Source organism: Gavia stellata, chromosome 5, assembly GCF_030936135.1.
Source record: "Gavia stellata isolate bGavSte3 chromosome 5, bGavSte3.hap2, whole genome shotgun sequence".
Lineage (NCBI taxonomy): Eukaryota > Metazoa > Chordata > Aves > Gaviiformes > Gaviidae > Gavia > Gavia stellata.
In genome coordinates this window covers 44,246,113-44,261,903 of record NC_082598.1, presented here as the reverse complement: position 1 = coordinate 44,261,903, position 15,791 = coordinate 44,246,113, and the positions used below count along the sequence as shown (strand labels likewise).

Genomic DNA, 15,791 nt, shown 5'->3' with positions numbered 1-15,791 from the left:
CGCGCCCACCCACAGACCCAGCGACTTCTCCCCGGCGAGGTGGCGGGCTGGGGGCAGGAGGGGCAGCGGCGCTCCCACTCCTCACTCCGTGTTGCACCCGTCTGACTGGGGCTACCTCGGGAGCGCCGTCTCTCGGAAGAGCCTCCAGGTGGAGAAGGGAAAAACCCCCAACCCCCGCCCAAACCTGGGGCTCCTCCATCCCTTACCCTCCTTTCCCAAGCCGGCGTGGACAGCTGGACCGGCCGCCTAATTCATCTGCTCCCTGCCCACCACCTCTCTGCCCGAGGGAGGATGAAAATGCTTTGCTGGAGGGTGGCACTGTGGCTGGCCGGGTGGACTGTCTGCGGGAAGCCTTCCTCCTGCGCTGGCCTTGATTATGACTACGCTTACGATTTCACTGAAGAGGACAGAGCGGAGGCGATAGATTATAAGGATCCTTGCAAAGCCGGTAAGTGACTTCCACGCCTAAAACGGCTCCCCACCCCCTCCCCAGATGGTGACTTTGTCTCGGCTTTATTGACGGCGGTGTGCGCGAGGGGGGAGTCCCGGGCTCACCTGCTCCCTCCCGGGGCGGCAGCGACGAGCGGAGCCGGAGCCCCGCGCCCGGCCCCCTCACCTGGGGAAGGCGCCCGGGACCCGCTTTTCTGGGACTTCCCACTTCCCCAGCGCCTCCGGCTTGGGTGGGAGAGGGGCGCGGCGGCGGGCAGGGCTGGACCGGCCGCCTCCGCTCCGCGGCCCCGGCGGCGTCGTGCCGGCCGGCACGGCGCAGCCGGAGGGGCGGAAGTTGCAGAGCGCAGTTCGGCGGGGCTCAAAGGTTGCGAGGCGGGACCGTGCCCCGCAGCAGAAGCCGGCAGCGCGGAGCGGCCGGGCCGGGCCGGGCCCCGCAGGCGGCGCCGGAGGGTGGCGGCTCCTCCCGGGGCCCTGCCCGCCGCGGCGGCGGCGGGAGCGGCTGCCGCTCGCCCTCCTGCGCCTCAACCTGTCGCCCCCGGCCAGGCGCTCCCGCTGCTGGGGCGGGCCCGGGGCGGGCCCTCGGTGCCGGCCGCCCTATGAATATGCATATGCTGAGTGCGCAGTGCGAGCGGGAGGGGAGCGCATGGGCGGGCAAGGCGCGGGGGGCTAACGAGCTGCTGGGTTTTCCGCCGCGCGAGTCCACGCGTGCGTGTCTCATACCCCCCCCGTGCGCGGTGCGGGTTGGTCTTGCGGAGCGCGGAGCGCGGGGTCGCGGCGGTGCCCCTGCTCGCTCTCTGCCGGACCGACCCCTTTCTGAACTGTCTGGGAAGAGTTGAGTTGCAGCCTCTTCCCACCTTCCAGAGCAAATGAGTACTTTCCTAGAACGTTTATCTTACTCATTTAGGACTTCAGCCTCCTTAATGCCAGGTACCATTCTTCATCCATTTAAGTTAGCAGCAACCAGAACGGACCTCAGGAACCGGGTTCGCTGCTGTTTCAGTAGACAAGTGTCTCTCGATGATGGCTTTTTTCCCCCCAAAACGTGTTATGTATAACAGCGGTGGTCCGTTCCCAACAGCTCTATTGTTAAATCAGTGCTCGTGTTTTCCAGCAGCCTCCTTTGCATTAATTAGTTATTTTGTATTCTGAAAACTAGTTCAGCCAAAGGTTGTGTTCACTATGTCTGCGTGGTTTTGCTTAATTTATTGAGGAGAATGTGGTGAATGTATATGCCAAATATGCAGACACTATGTTTTTCTAATCACAAAAATATTTTGTTCCTAAGTGTGAATTGTTAGGTCTTACTTGCTTACAACTGAGGAATGCTCAAGTTAAAAAAGAGCAGAAGCAACTGCAAACAAAACATTATTTTTTACCACTTAGCGCTCACAAATAAATATATATAAGTAACTGGTCACAGTTAACTTGAACTCTTCTGGTCTGTAATTCTTTAGGAAGATTCATGTGCATCATTTCATATAATGAGAAATATGTATTTCCTCTCAGTTTGCTGTGGGATTTTTTTAGTATTTCTTGTTTCATAGTGGTCATAATTAAAAATTGTAATTCACGTTACTAAGTGTTTTATGGTTATGCATGAGAGAAAGACAACAGCAAGAGACTGTGCGATATGATTAGTGTTGACAATTCTCTGCCATCGTTTTGTTTGGAGAAAGAAATATTTATTTGGAAAGCTTGGCCCATTGAAATATTTTGTGGAGGTTCTACCTGCTGCTGCTTCTTTACAAGGGGCTTAGATACTGCTGTGATGAGAGACAAGTAGATGCATGAAGAGTTAGTTGTGTATAGTTCCCATTAGTCTTAAAAGCAACCGCTCTGAGGTTTTCTTTTCAGTAAATAGCCCATTCATTTCTTACTTTTTTCTAAAAATGTATGATAGTTCTTCAGAAATGAAAATGTACGTCACCGCTGCACACTGGGTTTGTACCACGTACCAATGTTTTTTTATCAAAAATTAGAAGGTTCCATATATCAATGAAACTGATCCTCCAACGGTATTTCCCAACTACTTTTCCTGCTAAACCTTCCCTAAAGGCTCTATTAATCTTAGCCTGTGAAGTACTGATACCTGATCAAAAGTGATGGGGATAGTGGGTGCTCAGCCTCTTTTAGCAGCATAACCCAAATGTGTGTTCTCCTTAGGTCACTTCTTACTGTCTGGGGTGGGTTTTGGACTCCCATGAGTAATTTTACTCATATCTGCCGTTAGGATGGTTTCCCCAGCGAGGCCCTGAAGAAGGACAAAGCCAGGCTTCACACTTAGGGGAGTGGGTTGTTCACACGCAAATTTGTGTGGTTGCTCTATGCGTGAGATAACAGGATAAAACAAGGTAATCCTTCCTCAGATTGTGTTCAGTGTATGCAAACTTTGTATCTTGGATATAATTAACACCTGCTTTTACTGCATCTCGAGGGCCTACAGCTGAGGCTGTAAAAGTGCTCTTTTTTTTAACTGTTCAGGCTGGTAATAGTTAGGTCCCAGACACAAGTGAATTTCTGCACCTTAAGAAAATGGGGGAAGGCCCAATGTCAGTTACGGTTTTACCTAGTGACATGCTTCAAAAACTCCAGTGAGCTCCATGCAGATTTTACAGGTGTGCTAGAATAATTTGACCTACCACAATTTGTGAGCAAATAAAATGCTTTGAAACCAACCACAACTAAGATCCCCCAAATATGCTGATGCAAGATGGATTCACCAGTGTTTTAAAAGTTATTTGCATTCTGTTTTTCTCCAGTGACTAGTGTTTGCTGCTTAGTTTTTATTCCATAGACCACATGAGAAAACATTTGTGATCTTGTGGCAGAAAGCACAGTACATGAGGCCTCACATCTGTAGTTAGATATAGTTAAAATTCTATATAGATAGCTCTTTATAGATGCAGTCTGTTGAATCAATCTTCTTTTGGTAGGTCCCTTTCTCCCCGTTTTCCCCTTTTGTGGAAGAGCTGGAGAAATTTACCAGAAACAGAAGGAGACAGCCTCTGAGACTTTATTTATAGGTATTCTGTGGGATCATTTATGGGTATTCTGTGTGTATTTGAACATTTTCCTAAGGAAGTGATCATTTTAGTGAGTGTGCCTAGAATCACACTATTCCTTTGACTTAAAATTCCCAGAAGCAGTGTAGAGCAGGATGCTACAGAGGCTGAAAAGTACATTTTCTTACAATGTTTGCAGCTTTGTGAAAAATCTACAAATAACAGGGGTCTGACAGATGCACAGTAGGGTTAGGAGTTGTTTCTGGAACTGATGTTTCCAATTGCATCTAAACCAGCAGCTATTTTATGCAGCAACCCCAAAGTTCAGTCTCGGCAGTGAAGTCAGCACCTCGGGAGTCCTGGAGTAAGGGAAGAGAAGAGCCTGGAGAAATGTTGTGACGGTGTTGAGGAGATGAGTGTTGGTAAGGAAGCTATATTGACATTGCGCAGAAGGACTTGATGAGCTTTATGGTTTCCTGTGTGTTTGTCTGCAGACCTTTAACCTATGTGTATGAATTTTGGGTCATGCTACTTCTCCTTATAACAAGTATCCTGGCATGCTGTAACAGCGGGATGTGATGTAACACAGTTTCTGTACTTCTGATGTCTCAGATCTTTCCTTGTATCTCTCTGCAGGATATTGCCCTCAGTGTTTACCATTGTGATGTTCAAGTGTAAGGCATTCTTAGTTCATCTTCAAGATCTAATTTGCCAGAAGATGTGAAACTGGGAATGTCATACTCATCGCAATGTCAGGCTTTAAAGAATCTAAGAAATTGGGTATGACTCAAAAAAAAAAAAAAGCCTAGTTAGATTTAAATGGGCACTGTCAAGCTTTTCGGATTGCAGCATGCATCTACATTTATCTGTGGATTCCTGAATTTTATCTTTTTTCCGTTCTTACCACAACTTATAATTTATTAAGGATATCTGTTGAGAAACTTACAGAGATGGATAGGAAAAAATTTCCCATCCTGTAATACTTGTTCATAGCCTGCACTTAGTTGATATTAAAGGCTTTTTGAAGGCTTTTGTTTTGTTTCCCTAAACCAAAACAAAAAGAGAGCGAGACAGACATGCTCTGGTGTGATCTCCAATTAAAATACTGTGAACCGTGGGAGATTAGGCAACAAGACTTAGTTTTGTTGCATATCCACATCACTGAGGACTGTTTCAGCCTCTGGACAGCTGGCTGTCCTCAGATAAGTCTCATCTGGCATTTCTTCTGTGAGGTATTTCACTTCCTAAAAAAACATGTTAAAGGTTTGGGGAATAGGCTCAAAGTTAAATTCCTTGATCTATCATTTTTCCCTGTTGTGGGCCTTGGTCTTCTTTGCACCAGAAATTCTGTCTTGCACTGGGGAAAATTTTCCCAAGGAAAACTTCACTGCAACTTTGACATTTTCACTGTAGTTACTTTGGATGGCTTCCCCCCGCAAAACACTTGATTGGGATTTTTTTTTTTTTTTTTTAATTCTGCATGAGTTGCTTGCCTTAGAACAGAAGCTTTTCTTTTTTTTTCTCCAGTAAAGCTAGATACAAATGTCAAATTAATACTAATAAAGACAAACAATTAGACTTACAGCTTCAGTTGGTTAACTTGCTGTTGTTTAACTAAGCAAAAATTCTGTATGTATGTGTGCCTGCTTGAGAATAAGAGAAAAATAAGACATACCCTCCTCACTGTGTCCAGTTCTCACTCCTGCGAGAATCTACGAAACTAATTTGGTTTCTTTGCACCTTTATAAATAATAAAATAAATAATAAAAAAAAGCTTGGACTGTCTGTAACAGGGATATTAGTATTTCCCACCTCTCTCAGGTGTGAAACCTAGTTATGTATTTTATTTGTAAAGTATCTGAACATGAAAAGTCGATGGTAAATGTTAAGTATAATTATTATACTGTGTCATCTGTAACTGCAATCTAACTTTTGTTTATCGATGTTGTAGCAGCAGCTTTCTATACTGCTAGGTTGGTTTTTTTAGTTTGTGTCTTGTATTCTGGGACATGTTTTCACTGTAAACATGCTAATTGTGCAGTCTGGTAATATGAAAATTCTTAAAACCTCTGTTTATACATTTTGAATCTGTTGCATGATTTAGATAATTGAGATCTATCATCTTTATATTTCAGTCATGCAGTAAATTCTGAGAGATATATTGTGCAGTTTGTACTAATACAGAGGTTGTACTGCTAATATCACTTGCCAGGACTGTGACTATTCATGTAGTAGACACACAGTGTAGGCAGCTGAAAGAGAAACAAGCTTTTCTGAATAGTCTGTCCCAAGTGGCCTCCATCCCGCTGTGGATAAACTTACAGGGTAAATCAGACTACTGAAAAATTAAGGTTTTAAGTCTCTCTCTCTTTTTTTTTTTTCCCCCCAGAACTCTCCACCATTACTTTATCTGTGATGCCCTTTAGTGTAGTATCTCAACAACTTTGAGAGAGATTTGTGTGAACATAAAGTTCTCTCTCTCCTTGGCTTCATTGAAAAGATTAATTCAATAGTGAAACTCTGGGAAAACTATATTAAATGAATATATTTGACGCTCTAACTTTGTGAATATCCTTCCATACCAAAGGCTCAATTTCATGTCCAGACCACTTTCCATAGGGATCTGTTTCTGAGTATATTTCCGGTGTGTCAAAGGAGTGACCTGCAAGGAGCAGTATTACATCACTGCAAAACAAGCCTAATTGACAAATCTAATTGAGCTTGGAATCAGGTCCCCCAGGCAAGCTCAGAAACATTCACCACACCTGGATGTCTGCCTTGTGTCATTCTTATTGCCCCTCTGGAAAACAGGCTTGATAGGCTTATGACATAATTCCATTCACTTCTTTTTGGAGCAAAACGGTCATGTCTGTGGTGTATGGTATTGACAGAAGAGCTGTAAAATGGAAGAGTCAACTGCTGGTTTTCACAGGCGCAGGGGACCTTGTGGAGGAAAACAGACCTTTTATGTTTTTCCTTCCTGGATGCGTTACAGTACTCTAAATTTTATAACGGAAAATAAACTAAACAAGGGGAGAAATCTCTATTCTTTGTTTAGACAATGTGAGTTTATCCTTAAACTGAAATAGGTTTTTATGATCTAGCTTTAGACTCATGAAAAAGTTATGGTTATACAATTTTTTTTTTTAATATACCTGAAGGAAAGATGATTTTAAAAGTATTCCAGAGCAAAACTAAGCTTTGTGCTTTCAAAGCTTTCAGTAGGATGGGCAGCATTTTGTAGTGTTTTTCAGACTTTTCTCAGCCTCCTTAGCATCTTTCTAATCTACTTGTTCAGTCATTATTGAATGCAGTCCATTCGTCCCATTCTTGACCACAAACAGCCTCTGTCCACCTCCCTACTACATCCGTTCAGAGCTATAGCAACTGGAAGTGTCACTAGAGAAATCTTTGGGTATTTTTACTTCTCTCTTCTCAGAATATTTTTCTTGGCTAAGAAAGAGCCAATGGCTAATCTGTTAATGTGTTTCAATGCATGTTCATTCTTCATGTCTGCTGCTCATCTTCTACTTCTTTCCCTATCATCTCTTTCATTGTTCCTATGACAAGTTTCCTTGCTTCTGGATTCTGCTTCTCTACTGAATGCACTTTCTATTTGCTTTTCAGCTCTTCGCTGTGCTGCCTGACCAGTCACCTAGTCCTCTTCTCTTTGTTTTTTCCCTTGACATATTCTTCTCTTGCTTACAATTACCAGTTATTCCCTCCAAATAGAACTTCTAGCTCATCATCAGGCTTTCTGTAAGATTGTCCTCTAGCGCTTTGATAGTTCTGTAGCAAAGAAACTGGTCACCTACGCCCACAGCTGGAAATGAGGAGGAGGAGAAGGACGGATGGGCTGTGCATGACCAGCATGTTCTCAGAGGCCTTGCGCTGGAGTGCTTAGTGGGCTGCCAGTGATCTGTTAAACACTGCACGTCAAACCCTGAAATATCTGGTTATAAATATTTATACAGAACACATACATGAACCTTCTGTCTCTGTTGGACTCACATACTTAAGTATCAAGATCTGATGTGAAGACTGTCCTTGCTGAACAATAGAAATAAGAGTACTAGAAGTACTTGAAGTGTAAAACTTCTATAAATAGTAACGCACCAGAACAGGTTGAGCTGGGGAGTGTGAAGGTGGAGGCTGTGCAATGGACATATGTAGAGTGTCAGTGCGCAACCCATTGAGTGGTTGTTTTTGCAGACTGCTTTGGAGGCAGTTCCTACTCATATGGATACTCTCAGATGACTTTTATTGGGACTTCTGCCTGAGTAATGGTCTGGAGGTGCAAAGTCTGTTAAATTCTGAAGTGGCAAATTCAGATCTGAGACAAGGAGATAAGTAGGGTTTTTATACAACTTCTTTCAGATTGAAGTCTGCTAAAAGATTCCACTGAGGCAGTATTCGGATATGCGATATGACATTTACATAGATAGCAGGGGTATCTGGAGCTCTGACAATTAATAATGATAACATTTTCAAGTGGGTATTATACCTCAGGCTTCAGAGTTCAAGCCAGTTTTCAGTAGCTGGAAACCAGGACATTGCCTGACTATAAATCTGTGAGCATCAAGTGTTTGAGAATATTTGAGCACATCAGATAGCTCTTACAGAGCAATAATGCTCCAAAATGTAGGTTTGTGGGTTTTCTCTTCAATATTTAAAAACAGAGATTGTCAAGACCAAAACACCAAATATAAAGCTAATATAGAGTTCTGAAATAACTCCTAATTTTTTTCTTAAGGTGTGTGAAATATGATGCCTAATAGGATATGCAGTGTGTATTTAACCAGCTTCTTTGCTACATATACTTTACTGAGATAAAGTCCATCAATAATTGACTAGAATTGATTTTGATTTTTTTTTTATCATATTGATGGTTATAAATTATATTGCAGAACAATATGCCTGGTCTGAGGTATCCTTTTAGTAATTTAAAACATACGAACATTCTTAGCAGCAATTTCTGTTACATGAAACACTTAAAATTATAATTTTGCTTAAATTTTGTGTAAATTACATTAAAATTTTAATTTTAAAATAGTCATAAATCATGCTGTAAAAGTTGGTGCTACCCAGCAAAATAAGTTCAGCTGTGCCAGGACTGTCACTGTCAGTTTAATGGCACATCCTATCAGGATTCAAACTTTCAGAGGTTTCCAGGTTGATATTCTCATATGTCATTGACAAAATATCGAAATTTTAATATTCTATTAAGGATTAGTAAGTATTGGAACTCTATCTCATCAGGAAATAATCAACAAAATCAGGACACAAAATGCAAATGAAATATGTTTATTTTAAAACTTATTTTCAGTGCATTTAAATCTGAGTTTAGAAATTATCTGTCTTGCTGTCCTGATGACTGTCATCCCTTTTCCAACAAAAATTGAATGATAGAGATACATTGCTGCATTTGAAAGGTGCCAGTACCTCTCCAGCCACATTGTGCTCCTTGGATATTGTAAACTGTATGGTGGAGTTTCAATATCAGCTCTTGAAAGAAGTGAGGGGGCATGAGAGGCATGTATCTAAAGAGCTGTGCAGATGTGTTACATTGTTCTCATGCTGGTAGCAGCAGTGAAACATTTCTAGTAATAACTCTAATTGTTATTAAACAAAAATGAATCCATTTTATTGGTGTCTGACCTTTTAATAGGTGCTAGTTAGGTACATTCTTGCCGTCATGGGTATTGTATCACTAAAGAGTTTCAACATTTTTCTACTTCTCCAACAAAGTAGAAAGAATTTTGAGTAGGGCATAGTGATTCTAGAAAGAGTGGCCAAGAGGCAGAGCTTCTCTATGTTTCCAGATAATGTACTCAGATAAGTAAAGAAAATAATTTCAGATGGTTCTTATATAATATCAAGATTTATTTAAACAGTTTACTTGCACAGCCAATTATATTTGCTTTAACGAAGAGTAGTTTTAGAACAACTCTGCGGGTGTGAGAACATGACGATGAACTGCCCAATTTCTCCATCTGGTAAAATGTCCTTATATTTATAACAAATTTGCATACATCTTCATTTTTACTTGTACTTGCTTTTTTCCCCTTACTCGACATTACTCTTACAATTGTGCTCTTACTTCAGTTTTATTTGCAGGTGGGTTAAGCTCCACTACTTGACAACTGTTTCCGTACTTATACATTGTCTATTTCATCCCTTGTAAAGGTGTATATGCATATAGTCAAATTGATAAATTAGGTGTTTTGTGTTCAGGCAATCCGCTTAGCCCTTTTCTGACTAAGAACATAGTTGTGTTTCCATGCAAAACTGCCAGCGTCATGATGAAGGCATGTTCCCCATTTTTTTGTGGTCGTCTTCATTTTAGTACCAGGATCTTTGATCTGTCCATCAGCCCATCGTGTAAACTGCTTAGTCTTTCTCTAACTATGCAGCTATTCAAGATGATTGATTCAGGACTAAATTCTGGAATCCTTATTCTGTTGTTACTGATATACTGTAATGGCATTATGTTCTGAAAACTAATACAGATTAATCTTTCATGCCTGGAAAAGAAATTATTAAAAAAACTCTCACAAACCCACAACAAACCCTCAGACAAAAAAATACTAAGCAAGCCTATAAATAGCTAAGGAACCAGATTCATGCAGGTAAGTGTTTTATTCCACAAAAGTTAGATTATTGGAAAAACTGTTTAATGAAAACAGGGTAAAAAGATATTCAGGTTAGAAAACAGAAAATGAAAGAGAAGGGACGTGATAAACATGTACAACTTAAGAAATTATACAAGAAGATAAAAAAGAAATTTTTTGTTTCTATTCCTATTAGTCTGTTAAATTCTGAAATGGCAAATTCAGATCTGAGACAAGGAGATAAGTAGCTTTTTTATACAACTTCTTTTAGGTTTAAGTCTGCTAATGGATTCCACTGAGGCAGTATTCGGGTATACGATATGACATTTACATAGATAGCAGGGGTATCTGGAGCTCTGATAATTAATAATGATAACAATTTCAAGTGGGTATTATACCTCAGGCTTCAGAGTTCAAGCCAGTCTTTAGTAGCTGCAAACCAGGGTGAACCTTAATGTGTGGCAAGATTATCCTCATCTACCTACTGCAGATTCTTGTTTCTTTCTGTGAAGCAGCTGGTGGTGACTGCTGTCAGAGACAGGACCTTGGATATGATCCAGTGTTGCAGTTCCTTTGTTCCTCAGCCCTCCCTAAATGCTATTTCAAAAACTCATATCTTGTAGCATGCCTGAAAGATAAATGTAATTTGGCTATTTTGGGAAGTGAATGAATTTCAAAGATCAGTATGACTGTAAATGCATTGACCAGCTGTATTTGATGAAAATGAATGTATGCAAGCACACAAGAAGAAAACTGCATTTACCTAATGTATATAGATTCTCATTATGGGTCCAGTGGAGCAGTTGTATACCTGCTTATCTTTAAATACATGTATGCACATGCTCACCTGATTACCTACGGAAGTACCACTGAAGCATAGATAGCTGTAGAAGTATCTATCTCGGATCTTTAAAGTTGCATGGACAGATCGTGTGGGTGCCTTTTTTTTTTTCTTTCCCCTTCCTCCACTGGGAAATGCCATGTTAATCTGTGTGTTAAACCTGATCTAGAGGCTACTGACCTCAGTGGGAATGTTTCCAGTTACTTTAGAGATAGTATTTGTAGGTGAATAAGTAATAAAGTGCAGAGCTGACTAATTTAGTCCTGTGTACTTGGGTTATGGCTCGCTTGCATTCATGTGCTTACATGCTTTGCAGGCACGTTAATGAAGGCAGTTGGATTTTTGCCCCAGTTTCTGTAGTTGTCATCACTAACACAAGAGTATCATGAAATCTTACATTCGGTGACCTTGTGATTGCAGGTTCTTTCTTGCTGGACTGGGGTGTGAAAAAAATCCAGCAGCTTGCAAGAGCATCTGATATTTTTTTTTTCTCCCTTGTAAGAAGCCTCAGGATAAGACTGGATTTAGATTACTGCAATAACTTCTCAGCCTTTAGAGATAGGTTTCTTCTTGTCATAGCTGAACACTTTATTAATTGTTCAATCTGATGAATGGCTAAAGATGCTGACGAACATGATGGTTGTAGTTGCATATACAGTTCCTTATCTGTGTAATTTCAAGAAATGTAAAGTCAAAGATAATAAGCCATTTGTTACAAAATAGAGCAGGCATGTGAAACTGGTGTCAATGTAGTTTGTAAAAATATCATCAAAATCATGTATGATTAGCTAAAGTTTGACAAGCACTGAAAGTCTCTTCAGTAATTTACAATATCCCAAAATTAAAACATTTCCTATCCCAGAGGCTGCTAGAAGCTAAAGAGATCTTGGAAAACTAGGTGGAACAGGTGTACTAATATCCCCATTTATTTTAATAAGTTGAAGAATTAGTTAAATGGTAAAATAAAACCAGAGCAGAAAGTGGTTTTTTTTTTCCCCGAAGCTATGTATAGTTTGGATGGAATGCAAAACCTCTAGATTGCAGTATGACCAGTGCAAATCTTGCGTTTAACCACATAGTTTGTTACTTTTGTGTTTCACAAACTTCTGTTCTCTTTCTGATGTTGTTTCTTCAGTGTGTTGAACTTTAATCATGGCCTGAGTGAGTCTAGGTTGGACTGAAGATTCTGGTTTGAAGGAAGTCCTTTACTTGGCTTTAGTTACGGAGTTTTCTGGAGTTATTTGGCAGGGAAGGAAGGAGAAAAATCTTTACTCATCATGAAAAGATTCTCCTTTTACAGTTTGTAGGTCCTCTGATCCTTGAATTGAAGGAGCAGTGGAGACTAGAGAGTGTGAGAGGGGTTTCCTTTTTTTTCATTCCTTTATCTGCATTCTTGAGGATGAAACCCTTTCACACATGAAGTACAGGTGAAAATACAGAAACCCAGTTGAGGTCTTTTGGATGTTTTCGTTCATAATACCTTTACATTGGAAGAAACTGAATTAAATATGAATTGTAGCACTGATGGATCAGAGTCAGTGTGTCTATAGAAGTGAAACTTGGGTAAAGAGAATTTCTAACATAGGCTCCCTTTTGCATTATGGAGGAGAGCCAAATACAGAGATGCCTCCTTGACCAGTAACTGTGTTTATGGAGATATGCAAATCTTGAGGGGGCTAAACCTAAAATGTTAGCGAGAAATGCAAACTATTCTATGGTGAGTTAAGTCAACAATGTGTACAGCCAGCTAAAGTCATGACAATTTTTTGAACTTGGACAAAATTAATTTTTCTTTGCCATTTTTGGAGATTTTAAAAAGTGCTGTTAGATTTATTTGGAGTATGGTACAGCATTTCATCACATATAATGTATTTTTGCTGATTCATTGGTCTAGTCATTCTAGGCCCAAGGTTGTATGGAAGTCAAAGGTTTCCTGAGTTATTTAGAAGGACTTGATTATAAATGTAAACCATTTGTCTTTCCTAATGATGAACAAGCTCAGACTAGGAAAAAAATCAGCAAAAATTAACATAAATAGTAATACTCAGTTCTAACTACATAAGTTTATAGAAGAAGAAAAATTATTTGACCCTTGGTTTCTGCTCACATGCTCTGTCATGGGATACAGCAGATCATGTAGGTGGGGCGTGCTTGCATTAATGATGTGTAACGGGCCTTGGGTTGTGTTAGGTGGGCCATGGTGTGGACTGGGCAGGAGGGAACTATGCCCAGTGCGGGGACCCACAGCAGCCATTGAAGGTATTTTTTTCTTTTGTCATAAAGTAGTGTCTTAATTTTTTATTTGATTTGTGTTTCCTGGCACGTTTATGCAGGAATACTAAATGCATTATGTTTATGTGCTGCAACTTATAAGGCTGAATTCTTCACCCAGACGACAGTCCTTCTCAGGATCTCTTGTTACTCCTAATGAGATGAATGGCATGGGGACATTAACCTTAATGAAGTCAGAATTTGAACCTGAGGAAAAATTATCTTTAGGGCCACTTTACTGAGACTTACTGGAGGTATGTTTTTTCAACAGTCCATTACAATGGAGGCAAGAGGTAACCAGGTAATAGGGGTGTAATTAGCTTTTTAGTGGTTTGTGAAGTTTTAAAAAAAATATATATATGTATATGTAGAAATTGCAGTGGAGGATTCTTTCTGAAGTGGCATTATTTTAGACTAATTTCCAAGTGTAAATAGCTGTTGTTAAGAAACAATTGGTTGCTGTTCATACACCATACAGAAGCAGATAACCTATGCAATTTAACTGGGCCCTTTGAATTGAATGCAAAGGAAAACCCGTTTAAAATGCTTTTGTTGTTGTTCCCCCTCTACAGTGGGAAATTATATAGAGAGAAGATGTTGTAGCAAGGGGGAGCATAGAGGAACTGTTCTGCGCTGCGAGCCAAAGGACATCATTAGGAACACTCCTATTATCTGGAGGCCTGACTTCCTGTCTCAGTTTCCTCGTGGGTCTCAATGAATGGCAGAAGAAATGGAACACTTTCCTGCTTGGCCAAAAACTCCCCTAAATGACTCTTTTGGCTGCACGCCATGCTGTGCTCGGGAATAAATCCTGCAGCTCCCCCCTGAGTCTGGAGGGTACTTGCTGCAGTTCCTAGGGGCCAGTGGAGCGAGTTTTAGAAAGGCTGTAGTAGCGAGGCAGACCCAACCTTTCCGTCAGTGCTGCAATGCTTCAGGCGTCCTTCTGTGCATTTTGAGAATTGTTTTTGTGATAGACAGCGGTAGACGTGTTGACATTTGTTAATGTAAACTTCCATGAGAATTAAGGGATGATGAAAGAACTGAAGTATGTTAGGGTTTTCACCTTGGGTAACTGATTCTACTACAATGAAAATAGTGTAGTGTACCTTACAAAAAGTACCTAAGACACATTTAAAATAAAAATACTTACGCATTCAGTTCAATAACTAATTTTCTGTTATTTTCCAAAAGTTTTACCACATGAATTAGTATATGTACTGAAATACTAAGTATAGTTTTATTGCAAAGTATAAAAATAGCGTAATAAAGCTTTTTGTATGCCTCTTAAGAAAGAATGAAATGTAAGTTTCAGACATCCTATTAAGTGTTGTTTCCGTATATGATGCATCTGTCATCTATGTACAGAATGAGATTTTTTAAATAATTTTTGGTTTCTTACTTGTTGTCTTTGGTACATTTTCTCTAACATACATATTAAACCCCAAAACATTTAGGATCCTATCTTAGCTCTGATTTAAATTAAAGCTGTAGCACCAAACTTTTGGTTCAGTTGTTACTGTTAAATTCTATACTTTCTATTTTAACTACATTTGGCACGTAAGAAACTCACAGCTGACTCAAAGGAAACTTGGCCAAATGTACACCATTTCCCAATAGCCTTTCTCTATAATAGAAGAGATACTGGAACAGTGTTTAATGATTTTTGGCTTGTTTTGGCTTGTTTTGCCATATGCATCCAGGAGGAAAAATGTTCTTGATCCACTGGGGACAGGAAACGCTCACCATAGTTAGCACTCTGTATGTGTCATCTTTCAAAGGACTCATTTCTCTGGACATTTTGGGGATACATGGAAAAGAGTACAGAAAAAACTTAACAGCTTGTGGGTTTTCTTACCTGCTAGTTTGTCTCATAATTTTTACTGTGTGTCCCTTGCTCAGGCTTTCCAGAATTTTAATGTAAACTTAATTGGTGTGGTTTTCATGGAGTACCATCGGAGAGGGTGACGTGAAACAGCACTTCTCCCGCTGAAAGAGTTGTCAGCTTTTTCACCCGCGTGGATGCAGTCGTGCCATACAGGCTTGGTGTCGAGGTCACCGTTGCTTTCAGTGAAGCCAGAACTGCTGGGTTATGCCCATCTTGCCAGCTGGGCCTTTGGTCTGTCTTCAGCCTCCTTTGTAAAGGCAGCTAGGCGCTTTCTGACAGGGAGTGCTCCCCGTGGCGATACCGCTGCCTCTTGAGACGTGGCACTAGGGGAGGCGGAGCGGATGGCGTTTTCTGAGAGTGGCCACAGGAGGAAGGTAGAGCCTGCCATTTTGTTAGGGCGGTTTTTTGATATTAAGGTCCTGATTTTGAAAGCTGAAAGTTGGGAGATCTTATTTATTCCCATTGCTCACAGCCCCTGCCCCCAGCAATACCACTTTGCCCTTTCTGTTGCCCCTAAGGGTCGGTTCTTTCCCAGCTGTCCTTGACCATATTTCCTCCTGATTCAGAGGAAGAAGGAGGGACTCTTGTGCCTGTCTGCAGTTCTCAGAGGGACACTGCTGAGATGCCACTGACTGTTCCTCATCCTTTGTGCATGTAGCACAAAATGTAAGAGTTTAACTAACGTAATGGAGAAATGTGGATGTGTATTGTTAATGCGGCTGTATTGTCAG

At 40.8% G+C, this 15,791-nt stretch overlaps 1 protein-coding gene across 1 annotated transcript in view; it reads left to right on the top strand.

Moving 5' to 3' along the window:
- Window positions 1-243: 243 nt before the first annotated feature.
- TLL1 (tolloid like 1) overlaps window positions 244-15,791 on the top strand; it is a 135,712-nt gene continuing 120,164 nt past the window's right edge. Inside the window, exon 1 of the mRNA XM_059818259.1 lies at window positions 244-448. Within this exon, the coding sequence (XP_059674242.1) occupies window positions 292-448 (157 nt within the window). The 5' untranslated portion in view covers window positions 244-291. The remainder of the gene's footprint in view (window positions 449-15,791) is intronic.